The 24,094-nt window shown below is 41.5% G+C and overlaps 1 protein-coding gene across 11 annotated transcripts in view; it reads right to left on the reverse strand.

The window, feature by feature from the left end:
- MAP3K9 (mitogen-activated protein kinase kinase kinase 9) overlaps positions 1–24,094 on the reverse strand; it is a 67,729-nt gene that overhangs the window by 24,833 nt on the left and 18,802 nt on the right. For 4 of the 11 annotated variants that reach the window (XR_015950120.1, XR_015950119.1, XR_015950118.1 and 1 more), the window contains exons 5-11: positions 23,131–23,306; positions 20,954–21,194; positions 19,752–19,874; positions 19,043–19,199; positions 13,283–13,392; positions 10,938–11,741; positions 7,475–7,968 (exon numbers count right to left, since the gene is read on the reverse strand). Coding sequence is in view for 2 of the 11 variants with exons in the window: in XM_088670030.1 (XP_088526156.1) it covers positions 7,496–7,968; positions 10,938–11,741; positions 13,283–13,392; positions 19,043–19,199; positions 19,752–19,874; positions 20,954–21,194; positions 23,131–23,306 (2,084 nt within the window). In the remaining 9 variants the exon portion in view is untranslated. Of the gene's footprint in view, positions 1–3,401; positions 5,939–7,474; positions 7,969–10,937; positions 11,742–13,282; positions 13,393–19,042; positions 19,200–19,751; positions 19,875–20,953; positions 21,195–23,130; positions 23,307–24,094 lie in introns of those variants that run through there. The other 7 variants (XR_015950125.1, XR_015950123.1, XR_015950124.1 and 4 more) reach the window with 5 other exon arrangements.

A 24,094-nucleotide genomic window follows, 5' to 3' on the forward strand; every position in this document is an offset into this window, starting at 1 on the left:
TTCAGTGCTTTTGAAATCAGTTTATTTCCCCTCCCGAGAATATGTGGATTTTTATCAAGTTATCAGAGTCTACTCATCCATGCGTCTCTCTTCTGCCTCCTACATAAACATATTTTTAAAAACAGTCTTAAAATGAGAAAGATCTCCACAATCCGAGCTCACACAGTTTAAAATGGCATCAGCTCCCCTACAGTTGCTTCCAATTAGTCCAACCCTCAGCACTTAGGGTTCTCAAAAGGAGAAACTCATTGGCAATTGACTGCTGTTCTAAGCTGCTCCTTACCAACAAATGTAGTGGACAGAACTAGTCTGCATTTTACAGAATGAATACATTATCTCAAAGCTAAATGCAATGCACCATTTGCAAAGACAAAGGGAAGGGAAGCATTTCCAGAAGAGCAGCTGTGTTGATCTGTCACAGAAAAAAGCAACACAAAGTATTGTGGAACCTTACAGACTAAAAAAAAAAAAACCTGAAGCTTTTGTGGGTGCTGCAATTCATTTCCTACCCAACCTCATTTCATTATTTTCAGTTCACCAAATGCACAGCTTATTGGAGTTGCTATTTTGAATAAAACAAAAGCCTTTCATCAGACAAAAAAAAAAAGCCCATGAATCAATTAATTTTATCAGAAACTGAAATAATTCATTTTCTAAAAAAAAGTTAGGTAAAACCTGCAGGTGGCGGGTGCCCATTTGAAAGTGGCACCCCCTCACTCTCACCCACAGAGAGGGGCTCCTAAGGTACTGCCTGCTGTTACACATGCGTGTTCACATTTTGAACCCTACTTTTGTGCAGAGGAGCTTTACTGGTTGTGTAAATCTACACAGAGTTAATAGACAGAACTGCAAGCATGGGCGTACCCACGCCCCCCCCCCAGCCACCCGATTGGCTGGCTGGCAATGACATGGCTGGGATCCCCCAGGAGGTGTGGTCAATGTCCACGTCCCCCAGAGGGGATGGGGCCGTTTCCAGCCGTTTCCGAGGTGGCACACGGAGCCACCCGCACTTGCGCTTCTGCCTCGCCCGCTCCTTTACCGGCAGTAGTGACTAAAATGAGGCAGCAGCAGCGAAGCTGCCTCCGTCGAGGGAAACCTGGACCTGGGCTAACTTCAGCCCACATTCCTTGAAGTCACAGCGAACACAGCACAGAAAGTGCTGCCCCACAATGCTCCGCGGGACCTCATTTGCATACATGTCCAGGTTTCCCTCGACGGAGGCAGCTTTGCTGCCGCTGCTGCCATTTCACTTCAGCTGAACAGGCCGAGGCAGAGCACAGCTGGCAGCGTCCCTGCCTGTCATGCTCTCCAGCTGCCCGCCGTGCCTGGCCCTGGCAGGGCATCGGACCATGGCGGCTGGTATAGTTAAGACGGCCCTACCCGCTGCAGCAAGATCGTGTACCCGACCGAGAAGGTGAACTGCCTTGACAACAGCATGCACCGCGAGCTGTTTTATACCAATTTCCCCTTTTTTGCTTCTAGGGGGGGTAGCTTCCCCCCCTGCTCCGCGCTGGGTACGCCCATGACTGCAAGTCCTCTTAAATCTGCAATTGTACACCTCCTCAGCAGGCTTTACTGCACAGAAAGTAGAACCCTGCCCCAACTAATTCGGCTTTTCTTCAAGACAGTGAGTGTTATTCTCCCATCTCTAAAGAGGCTTATATCTGTCAAATTTTCATTAGAAATGAAGGGGAATCAATGCTCATTAGTATTAGCTGTGTCAGATGGAGAAGTGTGAACTTTCCTCCCTTAATCAGATTATATTAGGAAAGCTACTAGGAGATTCTGAAAAGAATGAGTTAGTTGGTTCACAGGAGAATAAAATGGTTTCTATAGTGCAGTGAGCGCCATCTTCTGGCTACTGTGAACTTTTCAAATTTAAGAGATGGCAAGAAATATTAATGCTTAGGCTGCTGTCCTAACCATGTCTATTTAGGATTAAATCTCAATCAATTCAGTAGGGATTATTCACAGGTAGGCAAGGGTTAGGATTACAGCCTTTCTCTTCTAAATTAATCCAAGAGATGGCAGGTTAAATTAGCAAATGCTGGTGAGCAAATGCAGCCTGGGCCTCATAGAATTAATAAAAGAAAACTATTTGTTCTGGATTCAATTTCAGGTGGGTGGGGGAGAATGTTAAGCCGCATGGAGTGTTCCGAGATGGGAAGCAGTGGAAGGAGAAGAAAAGTATAGAATAAAAATGAATCACATCGAAGAGTATGGAAGGGGGAAAAAAGGAAAGAAAGAAACTTCTGGCCAAGTCTGGAAAAGCATGTTGTATGGTGGGGAGAAGAAATGGCTAGCAGGTGGAATGAAGACAATATTTCATGTCTATGCTACTTGAAGTGCAGTGTGGGCCATATTTATCTATTGCCTCTACTTAAAATGCTAAAAGTTGCTTACGAAACACACATGATAATAAAATCACTAAGGCAACAGAAAATATATAGCTTACCTCACCAGGAAACTTTAAAAGATGGGAGAAAAAAATGATTCTCCTTCCTATATTTGTTGTTCTGTCTACAGTTTGTTTCTGTTGCTATTGATACTGTCTCCCCTTTGACCTTAGGGCGGAGGCTTGATACAAACCCCTAAAATAAATAAATCCTGTTACTATTTACCTGGAAACGAGCCCCACTTGGTTCAATGGGACTTCCATAGGCAACCTTTCCCTTCAAGTAAACAGTTTTGCTTAGTTACCCTTACATGTGTATGGAGAGCTAAACAGTCAAACAGAAATATAGTATGTTGCCTATAAATGGACAATCTACTGTGTAGGAGGCACATCAGCTGCACAGTAAAAAGTTTTTGATTATGCTTCTAGTTGCATAAAGCCTCTATTTAGCAGTAAAGTAGCATGTTTTAATTCATAAAGCAGTGCTTGTTCAGGAAATATATGCTTTTCAAAATGGGAAAACTTATTTTAAAATCTATGATTGAAATAATCTTGACTGAAATCAATCCATGGTGCTCAGGCTCAAGACCGAAGAGAACAAACAAAGGGTGCTCTTCATCAGAAATTACCTGTACAGTGGTACCTCTATTTACGAATAACTCTACTTACGAATGTTTCTACTTACGAATGGAGCTCCGTCTGCCATCTTGGATGCGGTTTAGATAGGATTTTTTCTACTTACGAATTTTTAGATAGGGTTGCTTCTACTTACGGATTTTTTCTCCCAATGCATTCCTATGGGATTCGACTTACAATTTTTTCCGACTTACAAATGTGCGTTCGGAACGCATTAAATTCGTAAGTAGAGGTACCACTGTATTGGCAAAGCAGGTTAGGATATGATAGAAAGCAAGCACAATGATATAACATGCACACAACATCATTAAAGCCCAACATTTCTAGGTAACATTTGCAAAAGAGAGAAAATGAAGCTCCCACTACACAATTGGTGTTTATAATAGTTTTATTCAAGTTTGTGTGCTCTAATCTTGAGACAAGGCCTAGAATAGCATTACACTGTAATACAATAATAATTGTAGCCATTGAACCAAGCCTGCTTGGCATCCTTGGTTTACTTTCCCATCCCCCACCATACATCCAGGGAGGGGAAGCAAAGAGAAAAGCAAACATATATTATCAACTTCAATTAGCTCCATTTTAATTTAATTATTATTCTCTAGCATAAATTAAAAATGTATCAAAGATATACACATAACACATTGACAAAGAACGGAGATACAGTAGATTATGCAAAAGTATAACCTGTAGATGTGTTAGCTACAGTGAAACAAACCAGTCACTGATGCCATTTAATTACTATTTTTAAGCCCCAAAGGGTAAGAGGCAACAGGTTGTGTCACAAAGCTTGTTTTTTTTTGGGGGGGGGGGGTGTCAGTCATTCCCACTGCCAGCTTACAGCTGAGCTGAAGTTAAAAGGCAGGTTCCAACATCACTTAACCACCATCACAAAACAAAGTACACAGTAGCATTTATGTAGTAAACAGACTAATATTACCGGTAATTTTGGGAGTGGGTTGGGGAAGTACTTTCTAATGCTACTGCGTTAGAGATACTTTTGTGAACATGGCAATTGGGACAAAAGCCCTGAGGGGGGTTCAGCACAGTAGACTGAATCAGCAGATATCAAGAACCAAACTCTCTCTACAGGGTGCCTTACAAAACATTTGTCACATTGCACCTACACAAACATCAGACGTGAGAGTATGCTACACCTGGGCATGCAAGATCACAGGGGCTAGCCTATGAGAAACATCCTATATGCGGAATTACTCCACATGAACACAGCCTTTCAACAAAACATAAATCAGACCCATAAAGGAGACCCAAGCAAATCACCTTAAGTAGTTAAGTGCTGACAAACATGAGCTCTTCAAGAAAGCTGACTTTGCAAGCCAAAAAACTAAACAAAAACGTAGTTGTTTTGGATTTGGCAACATGATCAAAAATAGAAACACAGATATTAAATTGTAATTAATGTTAAAGTAGTCATCTGAAGAGTTACACAAATGGGATCTCCAGGTATGCCTAGCAACCTCCAGAACCACAAGAGTTTGGGCTGGCAACCTAGGATGCCTGCCTTCTCCTCTCAGGAAGAGCTTGTGAGAAGAGGAGCGAGCACCTTTCACTCAGCTGTTGCGGAAGTAGTGAAGAAACTGCAAGAAACTCTTGCAGCAGAAAATGCAGAGGGGTGTTGTATGATTGCACAGAGGACCACACAAAGAACAGTTACAAGTAGGAAACTTGCATACTGTGGGCTTATAGAGATTACTAGGAAACTGATGCTCCTGAAGGACAATTTTGTGTCCTAAAAGGCAACAGCTTTAAAGAAATAGTGTACTGAAAGCTGCATTTGATGCAGAATGTACATCGGATGCAGAGCTGGGATAGCTCAGTCGGTGGAGCATGAGACTCTTAACCCCAGGGTCATGGGTTCAAGCCCCACATTGGGCAAAAGATTCCTGCACTGCAGATTGTTGGACTATGATTATTTAAATCATAGAGTTAATAGTAATGGGCCTGAATTCTTTAAAAAGGTATAGTGCCTAATCATCACTATGAAGTAGGGATAGGGAACCTGTGGCCTTTCAGATGTTCTTGGGCTCCAACTCCCATCAGCCCCAGTGGCCAATGGTCAGGTGTGATGGAAGCTGTAGCCCAACAGTATTTTGGGGGGGCACGGGTTCCCCCACCACTTTCCTAAAGTTCAGAGTGCTCTACAACACCTGCTTCATCAAGGGCAAGACCCTGGCAGGGCTCGCCTGATTTCTTTTTTTTTAATGGATGCAATCTAGAATAAGGAAAGTCGTTGACTTCAAATTACCAGTACCAGAGTTAGGAATGAACCACCTTGACTTGCAGGTGCTTATAACTGCAGTTAAGTTAAATGCTAAGCAGGGCTTGACTCTTATGGGGTGAGCCATTTAGACAGTCTACATGTCTTCAAGAAAATATAGTTTATATTGGCTCATCTGGACTGGCATAGAGCATAGACTCACCTTGAACTAGCAGATCATTTATATAGCACTAAAACTGCCAGAGGGGGACTGCTTCCTCAGCATATACAAGAACTCAAGAATGTTACAAAGTTGTAGAGCCCCACTTCTATTTAAGGTGCACTGATATGGTTCAACTTGCACAATAAGACTACACTTCTGCTGCATGAGGTAGCTCTTGGTACAGATGGAGAAACTGAGGCACATATGGCAAAAGTGATTTGCCCAATGTCATACAGCAAGCTGGTGGCAGAACCAAAATTAAACCTGAACTAGCACAGATTTTCAGATTTTTATTATTTAGTTGCTAGACAACAATATTTCTACAAGTTTACACAAAACCCCTTAAGAGTGACCCCTTTCTATTCCTAGTAATGATCTATACCCACTTTTTCAACAGAGATAAGTAGTAAACTGCTATAGATACAATTCATGACATGTCAGGAACATAGGCAAAAGGGACTACAGCCTAGGAATAAAAAGAAACTTACATGAGAGAGGTTTTAAATACCTTTTCCAAAACTTCAGATAGGTCTTTATTTTAATATGGCAACAATAATTTAAAATCAGATGGGAGAAATAGATCTAATCATAAAAGAGTGTGATAGCAGCAGGGGTCCAGGGATTTTGGCTAGCCTCAGTAGCTTGCCAAAATTCATGCACACCAAAGGTCCTGTAAGGGGCCTTACATGACAAAATGCTGAACTTTGGAGGCACAATGAAGTCCTCCTGAAATCTGAGGTGGTGGGGGTGGGGGAGGAGATTGCAGAGGGCGGGGTAATAAGCTCTGTTATGCTCTGAGCACTATTTGATACTAGACCAGTGGGATGGCATGTGCTCTTCAGTTGCTGCTGAGACTTGGCGATACTTGGAAAGCAAAGAGAAGTCTCCAAGTCTTGTCATTAAGGTCAAGTGTGCAAGCTGTTTCTCTCCACCAGAATCTCTAAAATGCTCGCTGTGGTTTTTCTTTTTGGAATAGCCATGTACATGGTATTGGGGGTGGGCTATTTGTCAGCTCAACATTGGGGAGACAAATTGATTATTAAATCTGGAAATTACTTACCTAAATGAAGTAAGATTTGGGGGGGAAAGGGCATATCCTGACTAGCAGTTTTTCATGCAACGTACTACCAAAATTTGTGCAAGAATGCAACGTTTCATATCAAATTACAAGATTAATCATTGTGTTTCACCACTTCCTGGTTGTGTCTCATTAAACTTCATGCTTCGGTATGATGGGTCTGAGCCAAAATCTCAGAGTCCCACCTCTATTTCCCAAATATATTTATTACAGTCCCACCTCTATTTCTCCGCTATCAGAGCTCCACCCCTTTGCCCCAATCCTTTTGCACCACTGTGACCTGAGACATCCCTTTCTTTATTTAACATTTACTTCCAGAAACTAAGAAACAGGTAGCTCCACCTTTTTTCAGCACAATGCCTAAAAAGCATAGAGGCGGGTGCTACGGGTCATTTGCAAGATCCTGAACCCCCCCCCCAGCAGCCAGTTCTAGGAGGAGGAACTGTATGCATACCAAAAGTGAGTGAACATTTGTTCTGGGGCATCAAGGGAGAAAAGCTCAATCAAATGCAACAAGAATGCTGGTTCAGACAGACTTAAACCTTTATATACATTCCTGTATTGTAACAGTGTAGACAAACACTGCTTATCATTGCATTTAAAAGGAAGGAGTTGAGGTTATTACAAAACCCATACCAAGAGAGTATCTGAGTTCTTGACAGTCAAGAATGGAGGCATACTTTCCCACATTAATTGTTGCAGTTTAACACTGTAATACAAGGAAGACCACAGGAAGCCCCACAAGAAGAGTCAGCAGCTCTGTGTAGCTTAGCTACATGTACTTACAAAAGGCCAGGTACCCCAATACCGTATCTGTTAGTGGACACAGCACTGTGATATGACCTCAGCAGCATCTCTCTACTTCACCTGTCTTCAAAGTGCATTCTTAGTGCAAGAAGTAGAACTGAATCTAAAGGAGCTTACCAGTCCCTTGTGGATTTCATGCTAGGACCAGAACTCTTGTTTGAGTTCATATGCTGCAGGCTTGCGTGTTCTGAGTTCAGTTCTGCATAGCGGCACGGTGCTGTCCTGGCTCTGCCCTTCAACATCCATGTCCAACAGTGTCCGCTCCTCTTCAGGCAATCTGACACGGAAAGAAAGCAGTGCAGGCCTCTCTTCAACAGTGCTGCTACTGCTGGCAAAGCAGGAGTCCATGTTACTGGGAGTTTCAGTACTGGAGCTATTAGCAGAGGACTCGCCCCTAGCATTATTGGGGGATGCAAACCACCAGGGGTCAACCCGCTGCCTGTTAGCTGAAGGGCGTGGCCTAGGTAGGAATTCCAAGGTCTTGGGTCTCTCCAGCATGGAGTCTTGCTGAGCATTATAGCGCCTGGGGGTTGGAGGAAAGATGAGGTTGGGGTCTGGCAGTCGAGGGACTTCATTTGGACCCTGACTTGGACTGGGAGTTTTTAATACACCTATTCCCCCACCAGAAGGAGGAAAAGGGGGGAAAACACAATGAACACAAGAAAGGAAGGGGAAGGAAGGGAGAGAAGAAAGAGAAACCAACTGGTTAGACAACACTGATGAAGAGAGACACCGGGCTCATTAAGTAAACAAAGGGTGATGCCAGACAAAGGATTGATTCAGTTCACCTGATGCATGCAAACCACATGGGAACTGCAATGATCTTCATGCTGATCCCTGCAAGCTAAAATAGTAGATGTTGGCGGTAGCAAGGCTGACAGAGTCCAGATATGTAACTGTCTAAGGATTGTTGTGTGAATGCACAATATGCATCTCTGTACCTCCTTTTTCCTTGATTTTTCTTCCCACACCAGCATCTTAGTGCCAAAGTGCAACCAGCAGTATGGATGCAGCCATAGACAGGGAAGAGGATAGCATACTTAACATTGAAAATATGTTGGATGCTCATAGTGAAACATGAATCTTATGAAGCTAATTTGCTTTTTTACTACAGAAATGTCACGATTACATTTTATTTACCAACTGTTCACAGCTCTTAGGTAGCTGTGTCTACATAAACATAACCCACGGCCAGAGAAAATCAATGAAGGTTCTGAAGTTTGTCCCCATTAACCATTGCTGTCTCTAGGTAATACATACATATTTTCAGGGGAGGGTATAGGTTTTATAATTAGGAAGTGTTAACTTGTGCCCTGAAGCCCCCATTTTAGAGCCAATTTAGCAATTCCCAAAAGAAAAATGGAGAAGGAAAAGACTCAGCTTGGAATAGATCCCATTTTTAAAGGATGGTATTGGGGAGCTGCCTTTTCTACTTGCTGAGGAAATTTCACAATTCTTCCCAGAGGGGGCAAAACAGTCACACTCTACCAGATGTCTTGCACCCACATCAGTTTGCTTATTATAGTTGGAACTGCACAGCACTGAAACAGAATGTTAAGGCAGAATGAAGTGGTAGGAATGGTTAATCCCAAGAGATGACAAGTTAATGTTAACTGATTAAAGATTTATTTCCTTGACTGTCTGGATTTCAAACAAAGTTTTCAGTTAATTTATAGAATTCAAATGAATATTTGTATTGCAAAGCCTAAAAGGTGGCAGCACTAACCATCAATGAAGAAAAGGTGAGTTTTCCTTAAACTGTAATTGTAGTTACACCTTTACCCAACACTACCATTCACTGTTTGAAGTAAAAGGAATGTTCAATTTTTTCCCATTAAAACAGGGAACAAAGCACTCCTATAACAGTTAGCACATCTAGTCCAAACTAGAGTCACATTCAAGTTATTCTTAGGAGTGTTACTGAAGTTTCATGCTTAAGCTGCTAGTTATGGATGACAGCTGGAATCAAAATGTAATCTTATGAGACAAGAAATGTAATTTTATTTTGCCATTCTGTTTTATTGTATTAATTTTATACTATAAGCTGCCAAATCTAAACCAGATCAATATATGAATGCTAAATAAAGGAATTAGGCACCGAGAAGGGAGGGAACTGATGCAATATAATTTATATGGCTACAGGCTTTCACATCAATGTAAGAGTGTTTACTTTGCCTTAGAAATTCTATTTTATACTCTACCAGACCCTGTGTCCAAAAGGTTTCTTATGACAATAGCTAATATTCAGTTTAGGGAAAGAAATGCCTATATTGGATTCTTTTGCTTTGACAGTCCAAGCCTATGTTGAAAATAAATCCCTCATTGAATGTCTATTACGCTGTTAGTAAAGGGAATAGATTAGGATTTTATGTTGCAGCAGTGCTGTTCTACCCAAATTAGTATTTCATTTGAAATACGGCAGAGGGGTTGCTCAGTGACTTGTCATTTACCACTAAGACAATAAATCAGAAGACAAGAAGCAGAAATGCCTACTGGCATGAAATTTAAGCACATTCAAACAATTATGGTGACTCTGAATCACTTCCAATGCCAAATCTGATGTTATTACATGCACCAGATAGGGTTAATTCAAGACAATTTTTAAATGGGAGAGGAACTGGGTTTGAGGAAGAGAAGGAAGCAATCAATAGGGTGGCAAGAATTCTTGAGAGGAAGAAAATACTTGAGGAGGACCTGGATACGTGCAATTTGTGTGGCATGAGAAAAATGTGTTTAAGCAGGGAAACCATATTAAGGGAAATAGAGGAGGAGGGGAAGCTGGAACTAGCAGCCACACAGAAGGCTGCAAAGTATGAGGAAAGATGACTAAAGACCACACAAAAGCAGCCTTCATTGCTCCAGTGTTTGGGGATTCTTCTCTACTGTCCACCCTATCCATACATGGAGGACAGCTCCATCCTCAAAGTATGCTCTGTTGTTGTAAGCATCTGTCTGTCACGAGAGACAATGGACTGGGGGTGAAGTCAAACCACTATGTTAGCAGCACCAAAGTGACCTCCCCAGAGTGCAAGCCTGGGCAGTGTGTTTGGAGGTCCTGGGCTGCCCAGATGACAAGACCCCACTCCCTGCCTCCCAAAGGAAAGCAGAACAATACATTTGGCACCAGCTTGGCTGCAGGAGTTGCCAGAAGTAGGCATACAAGGCACCATCCAACCATCTTAGGGACTCCACTCCAGATTTGTGTAGGGTTTACTCATTAGTCTTGTGGCTAAGGCACAAGGCCGCAGATAGTCAGAATCAGAGTTTTCCTTCTCCTAGACTGGCTACTTTCCCAGGTTGATGAGCCCCACCTGCCCCTCACTTCCCTCTACATCATGTGCAGAAACCACCCTCTTGACTGCTGGATCCACTATTGGTCTCATTCGCATGCAGGGGAAATCCCTAACTCAATGAGGGTTTGAGACCCTCAAAGTACAGAAGTAAAAAGTATACATAGTGCCTCTTGTTTCCTTCAGCTATTGCCTTCCTTCAATCTTACCTCAGAGGCAACATCTGCAGGAAGTGCAATGGGCAAGGGCATTCACTTTCTGGAGTACAAGAATGGAAAAGAACAACGTACCTGATCCTAATGCTCCTGCAGAAGAATTCCTGGAACGGGATCCATTGGCAAGTGGACCAGTCACATTTATGGCACCATCAGAGGGAGTCCGCCTGTGCCCCCTTTGCCGGGCTTCAGAAGAGAGAGTCATATGTGTGGGAGTCAAGGACTGGTTGGGATCTCGCTTGAACCTTTCAACATAGATATTAACTAGTGGGTTACTAACTACTGGCAAGGGAGCCTTCACTGTCACTGGGCTGACTGGCATCTCATATACCACAATCTCATCGCTGTCTGAGCGTAAAAGGGAACGGGTTGAATTACATTCAGAAATGGAAGACAAAGAGAGAAGGGTCAGGGAGTTGGATGGCTCGCCCAGCAACAATGTGGGCTCCTCTTTTTTGAAGAGCTTCCTTGAAGGTGGGCTGGTGCTCCGACGGGAACGTCCAGCCCGCTGGAAAATACTATCACGTTTCTTCTTCTCTTCCTTGGGGGCATCCAGCTCATCTTGGCTTAGCAGCTGGCACTTGCCAGCCTCCAAAAGATCAAAGCCCAGGCCAGCAGCTGCTAACACAGCCCCACAGCCCAGAAAGGCAAGCTCGCATCGTTTGTGCTGGGAACCTCCACGTTTCAGGCTGTTAGTGGGGGTGAGCTGAGGGGTGCTTGTGGTAGAGTTCATAGGAGTGGTCTCCTCATTGGCATCACTGGACTGGCCATCCCAGTCCTCACTTCTCTGAAATGGGATGCAGAGGTATGATTGGTTAGACCCAGGTGATTGCTGCATCTTGGTCTCTCCATTTTTCAAAGAATCACTGTCTTCATTCTCTGCAAAAGAGATACAGACACACACACAAAAGAGTGGGGCCTTGACATTTTGACTATGAATAAGAATGGGCTATGCTTCATCTTGTATGTAAAAATAGAAACACACTGCTACCATGGAAAAACATGTTTGCATTTTGAACAAAGAATATTGAAACTTTGTCACTTTCAAATGATGGCAGCTGTCAAATGTACATGCCACATGCAGTTTATTGGATTCCAATTTCAATATAAAAGCAATATAAGTTCAGACGATCTTCACTAAAAGGAGATTTGAAATAATGCACAGCCAAAACAGAAATGAGCCACTTGTTGCTCAAAGCAGCCACACGTTTCTAAGGACAGCTCCCTTCAGCCTAGCCGCTGAAGCAACACCAACAGAACAGAGGGAGGAAAAAGGAACCCTCCAGTATAAAGATCATGCATGGTTTGTGTGAGGGTGTGTGTGTACGTGTGTACGTACGTACGTACACACACACACAGAGCACTTCTCTCAAAATAGTCCAGTACTTAAATGGATCATATATATCAAGGAGAAAACACCTGAAGGTGAATGACAGCACACACATCTACCCAGGGAACTGTCTGAGGAATCACATTTTATAGCACTGGACTGTAAGTTTTTATTTTGCCATTTAATCACTATTTTAATACAGTGGTACCTCAGGTTAAGTACTTAATTGGTTTCGGGTGCCATTCACACCCCAAAAAGTACTTAATCTGATAAAGGTCAGAGTTCAGTTCTGTGTGCGTGTGACAACAGAACCATAGAATCCCTTCATCATATATTATTCTGTTGCCCCTTGCACATGGTCCCTCAGACCAGATTTTTATCCCCCTTAATATCAGAAACTTTGGTTGAGACTCCGGAATCTCAGTTAATATATCTACTACAGGACAACGATCCGAGCAGATCGCTCCTTGTAGCCAGATATCTGATTGCAGTTTTATCCTATAAGAGGAAAAATGGGTTACTTTATGATTATTGACATTCCATCCAAGTGTCTGATTTATAGTGAACCAAGTGTTATATTGTTCCTATTTTGTAAATGAAATTTATAATTTTCTTTTATCCTATTTTATTCTGCTGTATGATGTATATTATTCTGTGTTGGTATCTAAATATGGGCCTATGGCTGTAATAAAGTATTTGATTTGAATGGTGAATGGTACTTAATCTGAGCTCTGACAGCTTTGGACTCAGGTAGCCTTAAACCACATGTACTTGACTATGCATTAAGATAGTTGCATTAAGATAATTGACATCTTTATCTGAGTGTTCCCAATTTCTGAAGTGACCTGATAAATCTGGGAGGCAAGGAGCAGAATTGCATTTGGTCCCAACCAGGCCAATGGTGTGAACAAAACTTTCATGATACTGTACATATTTAAAAATACATTATGTGCAAGTCTTGAAATTTAAGATTACAGAAGCAGATTCTGAGGTTTGCTTTTTTGTAAAGAGGTAAGTGTTGGTGGGCAGAAACAAATGAACATGAGATTGAATACAGTGCATTTAAGAAATTCATTTAACAAGTACTTACCCATCTCTGTTAGGCTTGTAAATCCTGGGAAAATGACTGGTGTTCTCTGAACTTTTCCTAGATTTGGCGCACTGGATGACCACTGTTTGGATCCATCCAAACACTTTAGACTAAAGTAAAGAGAAGAGAAGACACATTTGAATGCAGATACTTTATTTCCTCTGTCTGTTTTTATGACCAACATTTATCTCCTTGTTCTTAACTATTCTATCACAAATATTAGTTTACTTAGAAAAATAAGCTCCCATGGTGACAAGAACCAAATTCAGTAATAAACTAGAAAAATTCAGAAAAACAGCAGCATCACATTCAATAACCCAAATAAAACAAAGATAATTATTACGCATGCAAGAATATGTGGACATTAAAAAAAAATATTTGCCTTGACTCAAAAAGACACAGCATACATTAGACTAGCTTTTCTATTTAGCATCTTTCCAAAATGTAGCACATTTTGTCACCACCCTCCTAACTGCAGATGGTAGTGGGACTCTTGAGGGGGTCTTCCAAGAGCCAAACCTCAAGTCATTTAGGGCTTTGCGTATTACCATCAGCACTTTGAAATGTGCCTGGGAACAGACCATCAATCAACTGTTTACGGTATACAGCATTTCTTGCCAGCTCTTCTAGCAGATCCTAGTTAGTAACTTAACAATCGTATTCTATACCAATTGAAGTCAAGCCTATAAAAGCTTGTTTAAAATGTATGGAGGCAGTCCAGTCTTGAGGTTATCAGGGTAACCTTACCCCCAAAGCGTATTGTTACCCTTTGATGCATTTTCCATCACACCAGTAAGGCCTAGGGTCAGGTTAGAGCATGCCTTTTAGCTCAGAGCTAAACATTAGTGTGTTGGCTGCAGTGTGTAGGTGTGTTGTGCGAAGGCCCCCCCCCCCCCATGCTCCTCCCAGGGCTGGAAAGGGGTTAGTTTAACCTCTGGTTTGCTAGTAAAACTGAATTACTGTGTCGCAAAATGATGCATGTCTAAAAAGTGTGTCACCAACAGGAAAAGTTCGGAAAGCTCCGCTTTAGCATATTGTACCCTCACAATGAGTCTGTGAGATAAGCCCAGAAAAGTCCAGTGAATTTATGCCAGTTTTAGTTATAACCATATACTCAAAATCTTACTCCCCTGCTCAGCGCCTGGAGGCCCCAGTCCTGCCACTCACCACCTGGTCCAGGGCGGGGCCTGATGGGCTTTATAAAGGACTGTTGCCGCCGCCGCCGCTGCTGGGCAGAGAGGGCTCCATTTTGTTTTGTTTTGTTTTTGGTTTAAATTCCTGTTATTTTTTACGTATGTTATTTTAAACTGTATTAAGGATGAATTCTTAGTATTCTATTCGGTTGTGTATTTTTGATGTGGTTTATGTATTGTTTGTGACTTTTGTAATTGTGCTATTGCTGTATTGTTTTGATATTCGACTGGAAGCCGCCCAGAGTGGCTAGGGAGACTCAGCCAGATGGGCGGGGTACAAATAAAAAATTATTATTATTATTATTATTATTATTATTATTATTATTATTATTATTATTATTATTATTATTATTATTTTCCTTGTGGACCAACCTATTACTGAAGGAATCAGCCCAACAGAAGAAGTTCATGTATTGCATATTTGCAATAAAAATTATTTTATGAATTTACCTTTGCAAGTGCACTATTCTCTTCTATGTTTCATTCATCCTTAGAGATAAAAAAATTATAGGAAAAGCATACTTGCAATGTTATTTATCATCTCATTTATACTCTGCTGTTTCTCTGAAGAGCTCAGAAAACCTTTGATATGATTCACAGCTGGTTTCTTATCTAGGCAGATCATAGGGATAAATCTGTGTGCCTTTAGAATTTGAACTGCAACATAAGCCTTACATTCAGAGCATTATATAAGGAGGACCCCAATTAAAGTAACTAGATAAACATCACTAAGCAGGTGACACATACAAAAGTGGAGTTAGCATGCTCACTTCAAAAATAAGAAGAGCCAAGGTAAAGTATGTAATTTGGTAGACGGCTGTATTCTTATCCTCCACTCAGTTAGGTTTGTGTTGCATTTCTTGGTTTTGCCTACTACAGGCAAAAAACCCTCTCATATATAGAGACAAAGTGCTGCCTTCATCTTGGTCTTGAGAGTTACACAGTGCTCTGGGTTGTCCTTTGTAGCATGGCAGAGCAAATATTGCTTCCTTCATAAATGAAAACAGAGGATGACAATTCTTTGGCAAGCCTTAGCTGAAGAACAAAACCTGTGAGTTGAAAAAAATATTTTTTTTTCTTATTCTGGAAAAAGTTTTCTATTTTCCTAGGTTGTAAAAAAAACCAAAGTGGTCACTAGAGGGTGCTAAAAACAATCCAGTCTCTTCCCTACATAGCACAACAATTAATTTACAACAAAGTAGATTGTACTTTATACCTTAATTCCATAGTGCCCTGGAATTGGGCTTACTCTGAGACATACTGAAAATGAGGGCCTATTTGAGCAGTGGGGTCAAGTATAAATTCCAAAGTATATATGAATGAATTTATGCCCGATTCACTGCCCACCTGGATTTCTGGCAAGTATCTATGTGGCAACAGTGCCCTTCCTGCCAATTCTATAATCACTGCACTCTTTCAAGAAATCTCTCCCTGGCTGCTCATCACCTTCCCACATGGTCTTCCAGTACCATAGTGCTTCTTCCCCAATCAGAATAGCATGTTGGTCTGCTCTATTTCTTTCAAAGAGATATTCCTTTCAGATAATCGATAGCAGGACTTCTGAACTAGCTCTCCCCAGATCACAGCTCTCCCCAGGTTTAAAGAGCCAGGAGAGGGAATATATTCCCATAAAATCCATTTTTTGTGCTGTGTGTGTTCATTATTTCTAATTTAGGGAACACAGCCCAAAAATCTTTGAAGACTTTATTGTCTAAAGACCTCTCCCTCCCTTTACACTAGGGTTGACATACGTCTAGAATTTCCCAAACATAGCTAAGATTTGGCCATCGGAAACAGTGTCCAGGCAGAAAATGCTGAAATGTCCAGGAAAATCCAGACGTATGACATCATTTAGGTAGTGTTGATTTTGGTGACTTTCCTTAAATACTGTAGCAGGAAAACTTTTGGGGGGGGGACTCAACAACTTTTGTGTCCAGATTTTCTCTTTTAAAAATTTGTCAACCCTACATTACATGAAGATGGAATACTGCACTATTGCACTGAAAAATGTAATTGTAGAACACTTGACATGATTATGTGAAGAGACTTTGGTTTTGATGCCTGACATAAGAAACCAAGTAATTATTGGTTGGAAAGACCAACTAGCCTGAAACTTGAAAAATCCTGTTCTTAAGTAAAGCTTAAAGAATAATCCCCCTACTGCTAGTGACTGCTACTTAACACCACAATCCAAAAGGAAAGCATGTGAGCCACCTCTCAAATTTGATGGAGTTTTACTTGCAGAACCTGTTTCATCCACATTCCCCATTTTCTGACCACATATACCAACTGTGTATCCACTTTAGCAATAAGCATCTTCTAGATTTCACTCTTAAAGGTAAAGGTAAAGGGACCCCTGACCATTAGGTCCAGTCGTGACCGACTCTGGGGCTGCGCGCTCATCTCGCATTATTGGCCGATGGAGCCGGCGTATAGCTTCCAGGTCATGTGGTCAGCATGACAAAGCCGCTTCTGGCAAACCAGAGCAGCACATGGAAACGCCTCTTACATACCATATATTCCGGCGTATAAGATGACTGGGCATATAAGACGACCCCCAACTTTTCCAGTTAAAATATAGAGTTTGGGATATACTTGCCGTATAAGAAATATGACCCAGCATATAAGATGACCCCCGACATTTGAGAAGATTTTCCTGGGTTAAAAAGTAGTCTTATACACAGGAATATACAGTATTTATGAAGGATGCGATCAGCTTTGGGGAGGATAGCCCAAAAGATATAGAGAATTGATTGCATTAACAGCTGTCACTTTTCACAGCGATACAGTGCTCCCGAGGCTCCTTGTAGTAATCACAATTTTGCCAACAGAAGGCTTAAAGATGAAGCTTGGCTGCTTTGTTCTGAGCAAATGAGTCTGAATCATAAAATATTCCTCTTCAAGGTAATCCTACAAACTGGTTGCAAACGTTACAGGCTGATAAACCACAAAACAGTAATTTGGTTGAATCCACTGCTCAAGAAGCCTCCACTGGATATAAGTCAATTGCACAGACTAAAGGAGTCCTTCTGTTTGTTGAACAGGTCTGAATCCACCCAATATGGTTCTTCCATTATTACTACCCACCACAACAGCCATTTGTATCAATAAATTTAGGTTCTTGACTCATGTGTAATTTGTTACATAATGGAGCCCAAAGTATGAGAAATGTAACACAAAACTCAATTGAAATGTGTGTCCCTTTGTCTCCTAAGAGAAATAAGTTTGTCCAAATCAAAGATATTACTGTATTAATAGGACAGATATTGCAAAGCTGGCCAAAGCCCAATGCACTTAAGAGGAGCTGGATGTTCTGCTTGGGTTTTTTCTTCAAGACAATTAGATGCCCAAGTCTCTCCCAGCCAATTAACAGAAGCGACTTCTGCCTTTCTCATTTTAGGAAAATGCCAGAAGTCCCGTCTCTTTTCTTCTGAAGGACAGCAGGAGGGTCATGGTGAAAATTTTGGCTAGTAACCAAGGCAAGCCAAGATTCGTTGAACCTTGTTGTGAAAGTAAGCTGCTATGTACACACTGTTTTTTGCTTCATAGAATATTTGATTGCTGTCAACTGCTATTACTTGGCTGGTCAAACGGCCAGCTGGCCAACCCTATGACAATGAAAGAATAATTTATAGCTTGAGCCAGTAACTTTAGCAAAATTCTCTCTGTCTGCATTCACCTAAGTGCCAGACTACAGGACAGGAAAGGCATTTCTATACCTAGAAACTGAGTAATAAACAGAATTCTGATTAAATGGGGTGGGCAAGGAAGCATGGAAATACTAAGATTACAGAACAATCTTTGAAGTAGCAGTGATGTTACTGGGAAAACAGACTGGCAAAGAGGAGATGGGATTTTGAACATGAATCTCTTGCAGATGAGATAGCTGATTTTGTATGTTTTATGCCTCCAATCTCAAAAAAATAGGAGGCAATCCTCTCCCTGTGTGTTAATGATCAACTAAAGAAATGATGCTTCAAACATCTTCAGATTACATTGTTAAAATTGAGAGCAAATAATGCCAAGACCTTCTCTGAGACAGTTGTACCTTTGTACAACCTCCACACAAATGCCCATGAGACCATATTGTTATAGTATTTAAGGGGACTTTTTTTGTTTCAGGTTTGAGTGGGGAAAGTTTCAAGTATTAAGACTCACAAATGTTCTGTTTTAATTTTAACAAGTAGGCAGTGATGTGAACCTTTTCTCTCTCTCTCTTTTTGCTATCTGCAGTGAAGTATAAATATTATTATTTATTAAATTTATAAAATGTCCTATACCTGCAGGTCTCAGGGCGGTTCACAAGATAAAATCACAATATAAAAACACAAAATATATAATCAAAACAAAAACAATCCAATACCCCCAACACATTTTAAAAGGGCATATTATTATTTATTAAATGTATAATTTGTTATTGGAATAAATAACATGAATGTAAACTGCAATGAATGTAAACTGCTTTGACAAACAATTATACCAGCTAAAGTATGGCAGGTTTGTGGGGAAAAAAGGAAGCAGGACTGAGGCTTTATGGCACAGTGGCAGCTAAGATTATGCTTCTCACCCATCCTCGTCTGCTGTTAGCTCCTTATGACAAAGAGAACTTGGGCCCCATGTGCGACCTTTCTTCTTCTGGCCTCTTTTTTCTTCTTCTTCTCCTTCCTCTTCCTTATGGCATACAGAGTTGCGTCCCCATGTTTTGCAGCTTTCACTGGGAGTTACTGGGGGGGGGACAATAGTACAGAAAAAACATGAGCATGCATTAATGCCATTATTTTGTATTACTGCAAGCAAATAATCAGATGCCCATAGATTTTATTCTTCACCCTATGTTCTTACTCAGCACTGATCAGTACCCTACTGACTGCCCATATAATGAAAATAGTCTACAGGGGAGGGGGTATCCTTACTGTGGAAAAGATGACCATTTGCTACTTTTGATCTTGATTTTTTTAAAAAAGGTATTAATATAATGAGTTTTTATTTTATTTTAGTATCCCTATGTGGGTTTTTGTTAATTTGGTTTTTTTAGCTGTTAAGTCATTTTGAGTTGAGACAATAAATTCAATTAAGTATTATTATTATTATTATTATTATTATTATTATTATTATTAGGAAGGGGTTTGTGGGGAGAAAAGTTTGCTTGGGGGCCAGACCAGGACCTCTAATTGGGCATCAACCACCCCACTATACAGGAAGCATTGTGGAATCCTGTCCTAAACAGAAACCATAACCTATTGGGAGCTGGCCAAATTTTATAGCAAACTACTTACACTGGATGGCCCTGAGCCTGGGAATGATGGTAGGGCTGGCAGGAGGGCTGGAGCAGCTACTGATCAAACTTTTCCTTTTATCCATCGTTGGAGAGGCCTGTACAGTGAACTTGTGCTGGAAATCTGTTAATAAAACAAGACCTGATATACTCATTCGTCACTTCACTATGACATCACCTAAGGAAATGAATTGCTTCTTTCTGCTATAGCATTTCAGCAGCATTGTAATATGAATTTAAATTTAAATCCCCAGTGAGATGTACATTTTTCACTAAATGATCCTCTAATATGTACTTTTAGTGAATGCACTTTTTTCACACAAGCCCAAGAGGTGGTAATAACCAATTTATTTAAATTCATCTCACTTCTTTAACAGAATTCAGAGACTAATAGGAATAACCCCATCCAGCCATGTAGCTTGATTTATCTTCAGAGATTTGTACACTGAAGTATTTACCCCAATATAATGATAGATCAGTTGCTATTTGTCTTTTTTGGTCATCCCCATGATAAAGATATAGGAGACATATCTTTCTTTGTCAACAGTTGGAGAGAGAGTTTTGGCAGGTACAGCTAAAATTCTGTTTTCTACTCAGTTGTAATAGGCACAGGAACCAGAGCCCAATACTGCTCCCAAACAAGAAGGTGACAATTAAACAATTAAACTGTAGCCTGTAGACAAATCACAATGAGTTTTCAGGTAATCTGCAAGACTATAATAAAATAAGATGAAAATGTTAGCGGTCTCTTGCAGAGCACACAGTGAAGAATGAATAATTTTTAAAAAATGCATTATAGTTACAATGAAAAGCATGGGGAAGAGCTGGCTTAGTGGAAAAAATGTTTGTCAACTTTGCATATACCTCATGTGATGAGACATTTGCCAGTCAGATACTTATACTAAAAATGTATTTGTAGTACTGTAGTCCTTTTAAGATATTTCAACCACTGTCACCAAGATCACACAGAGCATATTCTATATACATGTCTAGAGGGAAGCTACAGCAAACAATTACCATACTCTTCCGTGTATAAGACTATGGTTTTTTACTCTAAAATAATGTTCAAAATTTTGGCTCGTCTTATACATGGATAATATCTCCCCAATAGTCCCCCCAAAATAGGGGGTGTCTTATAGCTGGAAAATGTGGTATATGAGTGCAATACAGAACTTTGTTGAGCCCTGTTATACTGGAACGTACCAGAAGGGAGACTGATGCGATTGCCATCTTTCAACTTGAGCCGGTTTTTCCTGAACTTGCCCATACGTTTTTTTACACGCGGCTTCTCCTGACACAGTTGGTGGATAATTATGTTGAGTTCCCTTTCCAATATGTCAATCTCCCGCTCTGCCAGCTCCTGCTCCCGTCGCCGCAGAAACTCCTCATGGTTCTTTTGCTCAACAGCAGCTCTGGTTAATTCTTCTTCCCATGTCCGCAGTTCCTGCAAGGAAACACGGCAATATTCCAAATTATAAGTATATTATATTATCTCAGTTCCCCACTGAAAAATGGCAGCAGGCTATGATTGGTAATCTTCTGCTCTTTAGTTCTAAGGCCTAAGAATGAAAACACTGAAAAAGGTTTACACCAGAGGTGAGGAAATGCATCTGGTTGGATCCTTAACTCTCCCACCACATGGGCCAAATTTATCAACCACCTGGTGTCACCATGACATGACGTAACCGGTTTTCCTCCTGTGTGGTGCACAGCACTTTGAAGCCCTGATAACCAGCTGATTGTTGGAGCTCCAAAGTGCTGTGCATAGCTCTCTGCAGCACCAACAGTCAAATGCTGTGACTTGCAATACACAACGCTTTGCAGGTGTCTCTGATCACCTGATTGGTGGTGTCTGCAGTGGCGTCGCTAGCCTTCTGGCTGCCTGGGGCGGCAAACCCGAAAGCACCCCGCCAAGGGGCGTGGCGTCCGTCGCACGCATGCATCACACGTCATGACGCACGATGCATGCGTTGCACTACGGAGCGGGTTACTGGGGGGCGGTGCTCCAGTGCCCGGATCAGAGGATCCCGATGCTAGAGCGGCGGCGCCAGCAACCCACTCCGTAGCTCGCTGATGCCCCTCGTCACTCCGCCTGAGCAGGAAGAAGCACAAAGCGAGCTACAGAGCGGGATGCTGGCGCCGTCACTCTAGCATCGGAATCCTCGGAGCCGGGTGCTGAAGCACCGACGCAGGCAACCCGCTCTGCGGCACGCTTTGTGTTTCTTCCTACTCAGGTGGAGCAGCGAGGGGCGTCTCCGCTGACGCCCCTTTCCGCTCAGCCCCAAGTAGGAAGAAGCACAATGCGTGCTACAGATCAGCTTGCCACGCGCTTTGTACTTCTTCCTACTCAGGCAGAGCGGTGAGTGGCGTCTCCGCTGACGCCCCTCGCCGCTCTGCCTGAGTAGGAAGTACAAAGCGCGCGACAAGCCGATCCGTAGCACGCTTTGTGCTTCTTCCTACTCAGGCAGAGGTGGAGCGACGAGGGGCATCAGCGGCCATCGCTGATGCTGCTCTCTGGCCCATCCCTTGCCTCCACCCCACCAGGAAGAAGCAAGGGGCGAGGCCAGCAACATCGGGGTCTCCGATGTCGCACTGCCACCACAGTAGTGGCAGCCATTGGTGGAGGTAGCGAGCGGGCGCCGTGCTGCCCCCCACAGAGTGGAGCCCGGGGCGCCGCGATGCCTCTGGGTGTCTGTAAACTCCTTCTTGGTGCTGCCACATCTTTAACTTCTCCATGTTTAATTTCCTAGGGATAAATAGGGAGTCCTGGTGAGCCTAACTGGACTCACAGGTCCTCATCACTGTGCTGTCAAGCACTGCAGAGAAATGGTAATCAATGTGCTGTAGCTTCTGATGGTGGTTTAGTTGCGTATACATATCATCTGAATAATAAGCCTAATTTATTTTTTAAAATAAGTCATTATATTGATCAGACTTTAAATAGAGTACTACTGGATTATGCCTGTCTACTTCAGTATTCCACTTCTACCAGCAGACTGAAGAAGAAATCTGGAGGAATCACCTTTTTTACGACCTTCCTATGTTCTTTTAACAAGTGCTCAGTCTTCAGGTAGAATTAGATATTTCATGTAGCCAAATAGTAGACAGTGTTACACAATATCTTATATTTGATAATATCCTTAATTTTAACAAGAATTTGCTTTCAAAACTGAAATTCACAGGACATTTCCAAAAGATGTGAATATTGGCAGTTTCTGCTTGACAAATTTAGACTGTGAGTATACATTCACGCAAACCACTGACCATGCATTATTTCTACCAGCATTGCAAGATCAGCTCTGATTAAAATAAAATCACTTAATTAATATAAAAATAATAATAACATGCTTAGTATAAAATCAATATCCAGTGCTGTTTACGTTTTCTTTGGCCCTAAGTTGGTCAAACATCTCCTGGATCTCAATTTTCCAATCTTCTTGCAAGGAATGGAATGAGTCCTTTGGCATTTCAAAGAAACCAGACTCCTCTATGTTGGTTAGATGGTTTAAAATATTGGCAAAGGAGGGCCTTGAATGAGGATCAGCATTCCAACAATCTAAACAGATAAAGACAAGACAGAACAAAAATCTACTTCAAAAGTTGCAAGGTTGCAAGAGTATCTCTAGGCCATGCCAACAACCTGTACTCTCTCAGTTGTTGATATCTTTAACCCTCTGGTCTATCCACTCTTGAATTCATATGATTACACCCCATTTGCCAACTTTTTTCTACACAACAGAATCCCAAATAATCTAAATTCTACACTAGAAACTAGCACGTTAGCATTATTACAACCATCTCTAAACAAAACTTCTTGTCATAGATCTCTCACATCACACCTACTTTGGCCCCATATTACAAAGCTTTCCAGAAACAATGCTAATTAATGCACACCATTCTACATCAATTACTTACTCACAGGTTCTCAATGCCTAATTCAGAAAAGTAAATAATATACTCACCATAGTTTGCCCCATCATTCCTAACAGCAAAACGTTTCACAAAAGTATTTTGAACTTAATAAGGATCTCTCTTGATGCCTTTTCATTCAAATATGTCACTACTGGCCTTTCCTACACCTCTGACTTTATACCTTTCCTTACACAAATTTGAAATTACCTAGACCAGGGTAGTCCAATGCATGGCCCTAGGCCTTTTTTGGGTTGCCCTCAGCAACATTTGACCATGAGTGTAGTCATGATTTCTGTTACATAACAGGTTACATAACATATAAACTATATACTAGATATTAGTGAGTCCTAAAAAGACTCCATCAGAGCATTTACTACTTAACACTATCAGCAGCAGACCAACTGACAAAACTAACTGTCACATAGAGGCAGC

The sequence above is a fragment of the Zootoca vivipara genome, chromosome 1 (genome assembly GCF_965207765.1).
Source record: "Zootoca vivipara chromosome 1, rZooViv2.hap1.1, whole genome shotgun sequence".
NCBI lineage: Eukaryota > Metazoa > Chordata > Lepidosauria > Squamata > Lacertidae > Zootoca > Zootoca vivipara.